This window comes from Thermobia domestica, chromosome 5, assembly GCF_964235325.1.
Source record: "Thermobia domestica chromosome 5, izTheDome1.hap1.1, whole genome shotgun sequence".
In the NCBI taxonomy this organism is placed as follows: domain Eukaryota; kingdom Metazoa; phylum Arthropoda; class Insecta; order Zygentoma; family Lepismatidae; genus Thermobia; species Thermobia domestica.
This window is the reverse complement of record NC_137458.1, coordinates 15,733,528-15,746,463: the sequence shown is the minus strand read 5'-3', so window position 1 is coordinate 15,746,463 and position 12,936 is coordinate 15,733,528. Positions and strand designations below refer to the sequence as shown.

Here is a 12,936-nt window from a genome sequence, read left to right as displayed (position 1 = left end):
AAAATTTCCAATCTAACAGTGAAAACGTCATCTTTTTATAGCCTGTAGTTTCCGAGATATCATTGTCGAAAGGATTGACCACAAACATATGAACGTCCTCAACATATAATTTAAAAGAACTCGAAAGATGGGAGCACAATTCACACGCATTGATTTTAGAGAAGGCTTATTAAAATACAAAGGCTTTGAACAATAATTTTATATCATAAACTTTATGAAAAAGATATAGTTAACTAATTTAGACTATTTAAAGTACAAATACTTAAAATGTTTTGTCTCTGTTAAACGTGAAATCACACATAACCGTAAATGAAAGATTTGAAAGCTAAAGTTATAGGTTGGAGCTCAGGCGCTTTTAATTGCTATTGTAGCATTTTAATAGATAGATTTATTCTTATAATTTAAATCAAACGCTTCTTCTTTCATAACCCGAATCGTAAACTGATAAAATAAATAAATAACAAAAACTGGGAAGTTTCATTCAATGTAAATGTCTCACCTTTAGTGCGTCAACTTCAAACTGAGGTTGAATATGTCTTATTATCTATGTCTGATTTAATTTTTTGTTTATCTATTTCTCTGTATATATTACGTGTGTGTGCCTTTTAGGCATGTTATTCAAGGTCAGAAAGAAGACAGAGGTCATGGATACGCGAGGGATTCTGTGAGGAAATCGGAAGTGTGACGAAAACTCGAAGAATTTTTATTAATTTAAAGATACGAATTGACCCATGTTTATAATAATAATTAGTATTAAACTTACGCTTTTATTTATTACGTCTAATATTTAAAGTGATGATTTGGTGTTCCCTATTGATCTGCTGAAGAAGGTGTCAGAAAACATCGAAACAGTATATTATCGGATTGATTCATTAATTCGTGCCATCTGGAACCAATGAAAAAATTTCTTGATCGAGGGTAGAAGTTATTACAAAATGGATCACTAATATATTTGCATAGTTCACAATCTGTTCCCCATGATCAGAAAGCTGTTGGATATCGTTAGAGAGAAAAAAAAAATCGGTGGTCTGGATGCATAGAAGTCACTGAAAAATTTTACAGGTGAAATTTTACAATTTCATTTTCGAACGTTGTACCATGGAGTGCATTCGGCACGGACCAGAAAAGATAACAATCCGTAGGAGCCACATCTGGGGAATATGTCGGATAAGGAAGAACCTCCCACTGAAGTCGATGAATGCCAACAATTGTGTGTGTTACATATGGTCTACGGTTGTCCACGTGGTTGAAGATGCAATACCGTTTATTCGGATTTTCTTTTCTTTTCTTTTTCTTTCTTTCTTTTTTTTTTTTTATGAAGTGCTGCATGAACATGAAAATGAAATGAAATCTGAGTTTTACGTCCGACGGTTATGCCGTTAGGCTAAAGGAGACGGTGATGATGAGTAACGAATGAAATGAAGGAATGAAGAAAGTGGGAGGAAACGGGAGAACCCCGAGGAAACCTACGCACACGGTGTTTGTCCACCACAAAGTTCACTTGGCGGGGGCTGGGATCGAACCCGGGACCCCAAGCACCAGAGGTGAACGCTCTACCACTGAGCCACCGCGGCCCCCCTGCATGAACATGATCCCAGTATTCAGTAGTAGGAGTCTACCATGGATAATTCCTTCCATGTCTTACCGGACAAGCAACATTGTCTACTTAAGATGCAAAGCCTGTTTGGGACGTTGTGTTGCCTTCCTGTTTGGGCTGACCATCCCAACCTCTACTCTAAGTTCAAGTACAGGCACTATTTCTCACCTCCGGTAAGAATATGTGAAAGAAAGTTATGTCGTTGACGACAAGAGTCGCGATGGTGAGTAAGTAAAGAACCATAAATGGCAACACGCTGGTTCTGGTCTGTACTTAGAAAATGAAGAATCATGAACGCAGTTCCTAAACCTTTCCCGTATGTTAAAAGTGTCGCACTACAGCTGCCTGCCAACTGCCCATCTCCGTGGCCAACTCCCGAGTGCACTGACGTGGATCAGGTGGATCAAGTCGTTCAAATGGTTCTTATCAAAGTGGGATGAGTGATCAAAACACGGCGCACCACTCAAGTCAAAATTTTTACTTTGGAATCTGTCACACAATTTCTGGGTGGGCTTTTCAGCAATAGCGTCCTCTCCAAAGGCTGCACAAATTTGTCTGGATTCCTCTGCGGCATTAGAACCTTTGTTGAACTCGTACAGGAAAGAATCCGGAGATGACTTTTCTTTTTAACCTGACACTTCACACACTGAGAAACACAAATTTGTCATCCAAAGCAAACAAAAATTCGTTAACCGGAGCAAAGTCACAATTATTGCAGCTACAATTTGATATATTCCACAGCACTACCATCATTACTGACGTCTCGTGAAAAATTCCCGAAAATGAACAGCACAAATTAATGAATCAACTTATTATTATTAGACGCAATAAATCAGAGTCGTTAAGTCATGATTTTAGATAGATTATATATATATATATATATATATATATATATATATATACAGTGAAACCTCCCTTAACGGACACCTTTCAATAACGTACACCTCTATAATACGGACAGATTTTTTTGTCCCGGCAAAAATATATGTTCTCTTACGGAACAAAACCCCCCCTTTTACGGACACTCAGATACGGACGCGGACAGTCCTTTTCTCCCCAAACGTTTGAATAACCTCTTCATAACGGACAGGAATTGTTCTCGGTTCTGCGATATATTACAGTATACAGAAAAGTCTTTTCTCCATAAGTGTATGTCTCGAGTCCAAACCTGGTGAACCATCAAACAGAACAGCTGAACTTGTAATTTTTTCCGCAATAAACTGCTTTCTGGCGGAAATCCTAGAAAATTTTCAATAAACAATGACACTCATGCAGGGTTAGTCGTAAGGCCAGGAATTCTATGCGAAAGATCTTCTTTTCCCTAACAAATTTAATCCTTTTCATCTGGACCTTGCATCTTTACCGGCAATTTCATAGATAACAAAACAAACCTTGTTTGTTTTACAATAAAATTTTCAACGAGCAATGCTACCTCTGGAAAAGAAACATTTTTCTTTTACTCATGATACTGGAACAAGTGTGGGTTGGAGTTTTCCAGGCTTTCTTTTTCATTTTCTCTAAAAGGATATTCTTTGTGATTGGGCCTGGGTCAATAAACATATGCACTCCCAATAGCTTGCCTATTATCCGTTCTGTCAACGAAGATGTCGCGCCAGTACACAAACACACACACACACATGTTTCTTCTGCAATCGTATTGAGGATTTTTAGAGGACACTCGCTAATGAGTTTTATTACCGTTGTAGAGGAAAAAGCATGCCTTTTTTGTTAAACATTGCCCAGCAATAACAGGCTATGATTTAACAGAAATGAATTTCTCCTTCATCCCTCCCAGTAATTGAATTGTGTACTAAATAAGAGTATCTTCATATTGAATTTTACGTATTTACGCTAATACAAAATGTATTTACTATATATTACAGCATACAATTATCGTTATGAGAAATTAAATTTCTGTAACCTCTCTATAACGGACACCTCTCAGTAACGGACAAAACTTCATGTCCCATTGGTGTCCGCTATTGAGAGGTTTCACTGTATATATATATATATATATATATATATATATATATATATATATATATATATAACGGTCGCGAAATTCGAATCCATTACCATTCTAATTTGTAGCCAATACTCTACCAACTTGGTCACTGCCACTGAGAAGAGGTGCCAGAAGGTAAAAAAGACATTAAATTCTGGCCAAATACCGCTGTAGAAACATTCAACGCCCAAGGACTAAATTATAACCTTAATAATAATAATATTGTGGTAGCGGTGGTTCAGCGGAAGTTCAATTCTATGAGAGTGAGTACAGATCTTTGGCGTTTTCCACAGGAAACTGGGGTTTGGGGAGCTACTTGAATTAAGAAGTATCGAAGTATAGACTTACAATAATAATAATAATAATAATAATAATAATAATAATAATAATAATAATAATAATAATAATAATAATAATAAAATAAAAAAATAATGCCAGTGATGGAATTATCAATGAGCTAACCACATAAACTCCAGTTTAAAAAAGCCGGCTGCTCGGCTTAAACCCTATGGGGCTTCGTGCTATGGGAATGGAAGTTAATTATTATTATTATTACAGGAACAGCAGTTACTATTATTTATCTATAGTAATAAAAGTGTTACTGCTCCGTCATGAACACCCACCCGCTTCTACCGTTTGCTGCCGTATATCACAAAATATTATCCTCAGTGAAGTTTCTTTGTATCTTTCGTTTCGTAATTACAGTAACTATTTTGTGGTTTAAAATAGAGAAATATCAATTGGTGTTACAAAGTTTAGCGGCGGAGATTATAGAATCATTTACACATTTGATTTACATGATTTTTAACTTTTAAAAAATCAATGGATTTAGATCATACTAATTGAAACCAAATCACCCTGTAAGCATGTGTATCTACAAATCTAATGAAATATTACAATGGAAATTCAACTATCTGGCAACCTCTCTCAGAACAACAATGTCAAGAAATCTACTTGAACATCACTAACTTACAAATTTGTAGAAGTACGCAAGAACCAACGTATAACTTACTTACTTTATTTACTAATTTACTAGCTTAATTACTTACTAACTTCATGTAAGAATAAAGTCAATTACTACAGAAAGACACGGATATTATGCTTATGCTCAACAGCATACTTACTTGTTATTTATTTGTTTGTCCTGATTAAGACAAGAAACATTTATAATAAGGAAGAACTTGTGCTGTTTTCGGGGTAACTTTTAAATATGACAGAGGACCAGAAGTTTGGAAAAAAAGGAATTATAATAGCCATGTACCTCATATGAAAATCTTCTTTTCAACCCTCGCAAAAGTAGCCGAATGATTATCGAAATACAGAGTATAAAGAAAAGCGTAAAGGTAAATAATTTATGTTATTATATAAGTAAATATACAAAAATATAAATAAAAATAAATTACTAACTTCTTCTCTCAAATTATCATGAAATTTTCATCTGTTAATTATGGTTATATACGATATTGGTTTATGGGATTTAATTGCTTGAAACAAAGAAAGGTAAAACTTGTACCACGAAGTTTTATTTCTTTTTCCTTATCTATGTACTTTTCCAATAAACTTAATAATAACCTGGATAGTGTAAATTAAATTTTTACACGGAGACGGAATAAATATACTTGAAAAAAAATCGAACTATATAACGGTCTATTACGGTACGTGACGTTTGGGCGCCGCCGTTTGGGCGCGGACGTTTGGGCCCCGCCGTTTGGGCACTGGACGTTTGGGCGCGAAGCCATTTGGGCGCCAGACGTTTGGGCGCGAGTTAAAAAGTCATTATGTTAGGCGCTGAGTACTAAGTTGGAATCAAGAAGTAGTGGAAGTCCTTGAATTATACTGGATTTTGTTTTACATACTAGAAATACTGGAATTTCATAATTCTAAAAACTGAATTAACAATTACATTTTGTAAATTTAAGTTTCAACTAAAATTAAGTGTGCTTTTTATTTGATACCTTTTCAAGCCAAAGATAAGTAGACCAGACTAGATATGATTGATTGCATTACGTACACAGTGAGCCTATTTCATTTAAAAAAAAAAAAAAAAACTTAAAGCAGGCCTTCTACTGTAGTTATGCAATAAGTGTGAATATCACATTTCTGTATTATTTTTCACTTTGAAATCGTTCCTTTTTTTCCTTTCGCCACTTTCTTTAATGCAGATTAAATGCTTACAATGGGACGAAAAAAAAGTGTGTTAAGTTTTGATTTCTATATTGGAATGTTAATAATAAAAAAAATAAAAAAAAGTGATACCAGAAATATGGCATACTGCAGTTCCTAAACTCAATGTCTTAGACATCCTGTATTAACATCTTTCCCTCAACTCGATTAGGATTTAGGATTTTTAGATTTTTGGGCTCTCGGCATCTAAGGCCACTTTGCCCGTCACGTTTGAGGGAACACACTATTCGCGGAAAGGAAAGAAAGAAAGGATTGGGGAAGGAAGGAAGCGGCCTGGACTTATAAATTAGGTACCATTCTGGCATTTGCCTGGTGTGACTGAGGAAAACCCAGGAAAGCCTCATTCAGGGGGGCTGGCCTGAAAGAGCGTGTTACCCTTTTTTCGACCGAGTGCCCCCACCGGGACACGCTCGAACCCGGGACCGCTCGCACCGAAGGCGAGAGCGTTAGCGACTACGCTACACGTGGCCACTTCTCTCAACTTGAGTGCGCGGAAATCTTTTATTGGTAGTTCTTTATTAGACTTAAGGAAGGGAAGAGTTTGGCAAACGTAATACGAAAGAAAACAAATTTCAATATTCATAAGTATGTAATTATTAACTTTTTAAAAAAAATTCAAAAATTAAATCAATATGTTTTAGTTAACATTAAGAAAATTATTAACAGTTCGTCTGATTCCTTCATTTCCTAGCTTTCTTATATGATACAAAAATTAGATCAACATTATATCAGAAGAATCGTGAATAAGCGAAAAATCAATCCATGAGGAGGTTAGGCAACAAATGCCACAAACGCATTAAACTATATAATTTAGATGAATAAATGGGATAGAGATAGAACATATAGATAAATGAGCTGGAAAAGATAGAAGTGTAGGAAATGTACAGTATATGTCTCGATTCGCTCTTAGTTTCCAGTGCCTAGTTTATTTTATATGTCGCAAATTGTGATTTTTACTATGTACTTCGCGCCGAAACGTCTGGCGCCTAAACGGCTTTGCGCCCAAACGTCCGGTGCCCAAACGGCAGCGCCGAAACGTCCGCGCCCAAATGGTGGCGCCCAAACGTCCTGTCCCGGTCTATTAACGGTTATATGTATCACTTCGGCTGCAATATTGTCACAACTCAAAATAATGGCACTTTTATTAATTAAAGTAACTCAAAGTCTTTCTTGATATTTAGAGGCGACATATTTGACTTACACATTGAGTGACATACTTTTATTAATCAAAATAACCCAAAGTCTTTCTTGATATTAAGTGGTAACATATTTGACTTACGTATTTCTTGCCACTCTGTTTTTTTACTAGCATATTGAAAACTTTCAAAGGCTAATATCTCAACGTGAACACTTGGGTTGTGGTGGTATTGAACAGAGATGCTATATATATATACATTTCCCATCAGCGATAATAATTTTAATTTATTACATAGTGGAATGTCTTATCTTTAGAGGCACATTTCCTTCTAAACCCCATCTTAACTGCCGTAATAATGACCTAAAAGTTTGTTATCATTTGATCAGCAGAATGTAGTACAAGATACAGATCTACCTACATATCCTATTATAGCGCAAAACTCCATAATGCAGAATTACCTGTATTTAAGACATGAACATCCATCGGTCGTTTCCGCCGATAGTTTTCTCCTGTGCAATAACCGCCGAAGGAAAATATCCTTCCGCCTACGGCCACTGCTGCATGATTGACTCGACGAGGACCTCCTTCTACATGAACGGTCCAATACATTTCCTTACACACACCTCCTCTAAAAGTATAAGTATATAATAAATTAAAAAAACAACGGCAAGAATTCAGTTTAAACAATTCATTCAAAAGGACTGACTCTCTAGGAGTTAGTGATTTATAATCAAACTTAGTTAAGAAAAACACAGATTTCTTACAAGGCTGGCTAGAATATTTAATATAAAAAAATAAACTAGAAAAGTGACGGTTTCGGAAGTACAGCACTTCCTTCCTCAGACTACACTCTACAACTCAACGACTTCCAAACTTTCGATTATTGTAACTTCCAAACATTTGGTGGAGCGCGAGCAATCTGGGAAATTGCGTTTAACACAACAGTAGGGTACTACTTGAGGTATTGTACACTCATTTGTGAACATTTGAAGTCTCTTCCTGCTCCCCCTTCCCTGGTGCATAATTATCTTGGAAAACTGCACCATTAGCCGCAAACACCAGATGGGCCATGAAATGTATGCGATCACGGCTAGTGATGAGTTTCTGTGAGCGTTATCACAGGCCCCACAGCATCACAATGCTGCAGCTAGATTTCACAGTAGAGACAAGACAGTTCGAAGAATAAGCTTCTTTGGGCGTCCGCCATAGATAAATAAGGCCTGTTACAGGAGGAGAGGAACAACAACAACAACAACTACTACTACTACTGTTGTTGTTGTTGTAGTAGTAGTAGTAGTAGTAGTAGTAGTAGTAGTAGTAGTAGTTGTAGTTGTAGTTGTTGTTGTTGTTTGTTTCGTTTAATAATTTGCTCTATATATTCATATCATATATGGACAGAAATAAGTTTGTTTCGCCTTGATGTTATTATGCAACAACCGGGTTATGCTGGAAGGGGTCACATAAGCTTAAAGCGGAATAAAAACCGCTTCTCGAGTTACATCCGAGAGAAACTGTCCTCCACTTGAACTCGGAACCAGGACTAATTGGCCACAAATGCGATACGTCTGCCGACTCACTCACGAAGGAATCCTGATAAAAATACGTTGTACTGATCTTTACATGCTTCTTAATATAACTGTCAAGAGTAATTTCAGAAGGACAAAAAAATAAACAGTTGCACAAGTAAAACCATTATACAGAATTACATATGGACAATTTCAAAGTACTACGGAGTACAGAAGAACTAATTTAGTTCAAGTTAGTTAACAATGACTTATTTGTCCAAATTAAAGAAATACAACGACTTAATTTGCATATCAGTAAGAAAAGTGAATAAAGATACGTATTATTTGAGCCCACTTTGGTGCAGACTCATTTATACATAAATAGATACCAAAAATACTTCTCATTTCACTAAATGCCTCTCGTGGGGTCTGTATGACCCCCCCCCCATACACACACACAAAGTACGGCATTTCAATGTATTTTATCAATAGTAAACATTGAAACGAAACAATATTTAGAATTTTTCTTTGATTGCAATTACATAACAATAATAATAACAAGTACAAAAAAATCACAAAACAAACATTTATAAACTTTAAAAAAAATGTTGCTTTTGTAGTATAATCTTTTTGAGTAATGAATGGGGAATTTAGGTCTGAATATAATACGAACAATATACGGGAGTGAAACGTCATAACCCACAAATGTGTGTTCATCAAGATTTTACAAACACTTACACTTTTACAAACATTTTTCGTTTTTTGGTTTAAACCATTTTTTTTTAAGGAAAAAAAAAGCTGGTTTAAACCTTGACTATAGCAATGGACTGTTTCTGCCGACTGACTTCCGCAGTCACTTTTGCGTCCGTAGGATGGCTTTTCGACATCAAAATATTGTCTCGTTTAAGGCACATAATACTGCAGTCATAAAGTAAATCTTAACCATATCTAATTAACACGCAGCTTCGGTTTTATGTGTTTCCGCTCTATATTTACGTATTTCTCTCCACGACAGTAATGATAGCCGGCAGTGCAATCATTTGATTTTCTAGTACATACTTCGCTTCTCACACCCAAGGTTTCATACTTTCAGTAGATCGCCATCTCTCAAGTCTATCATAAACTATTATACGTCCTTCCCGAAAGATAAAGAAAATCACTAATCGACCAGGATGGTTTCCTAGATGGACCACACAGACAGGTCCGTAAATGTAGAGGGGGTGCGATCCAATCATATTATAGTTCATTTGCAAGCCTACCGTGAAAATTTTAACCCCCCTTCGTGGATACGGGCCTGCAGGCAGACGCTGATACTGGATATGAAGATGAAGCATGAGTGACTCCCCAGGTGAAGGGAGGAAACTTAAAGAAGTAAATGAGACTGCGAAGGAAGTGACGCAAACATTCTTGAAGAATATAAACTTACTCCAGCAATTCGTATACACTAAAAATTGAGCCTTCCCCACGAAGCCCCACAACCTGTAAGACATCAGTCAAAGATCCTGAAAGAGCGTTGTAGAATTCTCGGAAATACTCTGACCAGCATCTGGATGACACATTTTTTTGGAGAAGTATCTCTGGAAACTAACCACAGACTTGCACAAGGAAATGGTAAATTTCTCGGAATAAAAGTAATTTCTCGGCAAGTTTGTACATTGCTAACAAATACATAATCGAGTTTATGGAATTTATTTGCTGTAGCTTGCAGCCTCCTACATCACATCATCAAACACTACAACCATCACATGCAGAGGATGAAAAAGAAATACTAGAAAAATGAGAAAAAGCACAACCAGTTCCTACCCCAGAAAAGTGAAAATATGGTGGAGTATGTTGCAATAACAATTTACACAAAAGTTGTAGAAGGCCAGGCAACAAAATTATATAATCAATTATGTGCAAAAACTGCAAAGTTTTTCTCCATGAAAACAGGAACAATTGCTTAACAAATTTCCAAGTAAAATGAGCATTCAGTACTATGTTTAAACTATCATATTTTAATTTTTGTTACGTGCGATCAAAAGAGACTGTTCTTTAATATGTCAGCTAAGACAAATGATCAATTTGTGTGTTCATTATTATGATTGTGCCATGTTTAGATGAAGGAGACCAAAGGTAGAAAAAAAAAAAAAACTGAGTTGAAGTTAGGTAAATGTAGTCGATTTGTGTCTCACTTAAGAATGGAATAGTAGACTACTGTGTAAATAATATAAATATGATGTATTCTTAGCTGTAAGAATCTACGTAAAAATACATTAATGAAAGACGAACCTGTCATGCATAGGTTCGCCCATAAGGTAGGTTGTAACCACAATACATAAAGTGAAATGAAATTAACTATCTCAAGTGAAAGTGCTAACTCATGATGCGCAACTATAGAAATGTCCGAAAGTTAAGGGTCTCATATAATTGTCAAATTTATTCGTGATTCACTATAACAAAAATGTCTTTACAACGTATTTAAGTTGTTAAAGTAGTTATCCTAACATGAGGAAATGTAGAGTATCTGTAGAGTGATAATGACTAACATCGCATAGTCCCTTCAGGACTTCACTGCAACGAATTGGAGAGAGAAATTCTAATTACGGAGGGCTAGAATTACTTACTTCACAAAATATAGCTGAGCGAGCGAAGGGGGTTAGAATCCCCGCTGGGTTCGTTGTTTTCTACCTTCATCACAAATTAGACAAAAACAAGATACTCTGGTCTGGAGCTCGTATTTACCTTCATGGTTTGTATTGGCTCCCCACAATTAGAATTAACCCCGAATTGGTTGTATTCATCCTTTTTAGTAGCATCATAGGGTCAATGTTCGCTTTTTGCACATTTTTAATTTATCTTGCTGAAAAACTGACGGTGGTTAACGGGGAGTAAATGCATTTTTAAATTCTTTGCATGAACAACCGTTTTTATGGCATATCAATTTGCCCGCACCTTATCCATCTGTACGTAGTTACTTGTGCATGTGCCAAGAAAATAACACTCCAAAACATATTACGACATTATTCAAAGTAAAATAATTAAGGGTCCCCATATTCCCTAATTGCATGAATATATATTTATTCGTTAAGTTATACTCTTAACGAGCAAAAGTGACTAGTGTTTTGTCCTCTTTGAAACACCTAATTTTATCGTACTGGTAATTGATTACAAAATAGGCTTAAAGTTAGAATAATTCTTGGAACACTAAATTTGGTTTCTTTTGTTTTCCAAATTACGCGAAAAATGTATCTATATTGTGGATGATATGTACGGTATATTTTGAAAATTATCGGTTAGTAATTAGCTGTCTACTAGATAATGTGTTTTCCATTCACTGCGTCGATTACTGATTTGTTTACGTGATTATCTACGTACTTAAGTATTCACATCTCAATACTCTTCACATACTTATAATCGGAGGAGCGAATCGAAACATTGAATGGTGTATGCCAAAAACACTTCCTTATGCTCCCAAAATTACTTCCTTATATACATAACTTGAAGTAACAAATTTGAACAATAACATTACCAAATATTGGCCGACAGTTCATCATTCTCAAGGTTTCCATTTCATGTATTTTACAATGATGAGTAACTTTGTTTTGTACTGGCACCATTTCTTTATCTGTTTTTCTTTATAACGAATAGAGAACTCGATCTCGAACTACCGGTTATTATATTATCAGTACGTTAAGAATTAATGAACTTCTATGTATAAATTGTTGTGCAGAAATAAGTGAAATGTATTACACCACAAACACAGACAAAATAACTACCTTTTGTTATTTTCTCAGTACCACACATCTGAAGTTTAATATGTATGCCTTTAAAGCCATCTCGTTTTCCTTTCGTTTACACGGTCAAAATTTCTGAAAAGGAATTGAATGACAGATTTATGGACTACACGATTACTTACCACAAATATTTCCAAAATACTTGAACAGTATTTATTCAATTCAATGTTCCTTCCTCAAATTGATCAGAGATCTTAACGACGACTGCACTGCAGATTGTCAATACAAAAATGTGCTTATTCCTATTTGAACAAACACCTTTTCTGTCCTTCCCACAACTTCAGTGTTTATTTACAATTCTTTCTGTTACTGTTATTACAGGTTTATCGGCAATCATCTGTCTGCAACGTCCAGCAACGAAACTGTGAACCAGGATTACTAACTCTACTGACCCCAACGGATAATGAAACACAAAATGATTATGCATAGAGTAAACACTGCGATTTCCCAATTGCAGTTGAAATGATAATCACCTCAAGAAATTGGATACTTATAAAAAGACTCTTACAGTTTATACAGGATAATAACTTAAATCTATAAATATAAATAAATAAATAAATAAATAAATAAATAAAATGACATGACGTATAAGGTGTTACATAGATATATCTAAATTACTTAAATACTTGGAAAGTCTGGGAAATAACTATTGCCACTATAATTCATTTGTAACAGCATGATCATGAGAAATTGAAGAACTAATTTGCGCAATTCAACAAAGCGAAAAAAAA

General features: G+C 35.5%; 1 protein-coding gene across 1 annotated transcript in view; it reads right to left on the bottom strand.

Annotated features, from left to right (window-relative positions):
- The window catches only part of LOC145685735 (kelch domain-containing protein 3), a 52,845-nt gene extending 40,258 nt beyond the window's left edge, over positions 1–12,587 (bottom strand). Inside the window, exons 1-2 of the mRNA XM_081758229.1 lie at positions 12,328–12,587; positions 7,383–7,552 (exon numbers count right to left, since the gene is read on the bottom strand). Coding sequence (XP_081614355.1) covers positions 7,383–7,533 — 151 coding nt within the window. The 5' untranslated portion in view covers positions 7,534–7,552; positions 12,328–12,587. The remainder of the gene's footprint in view (positions 1–7,382; positions 7,553–12,327) is intronic.
- Between the last annotated feature and the right edge of the window lie 349 nt (positions 12,588–12,936).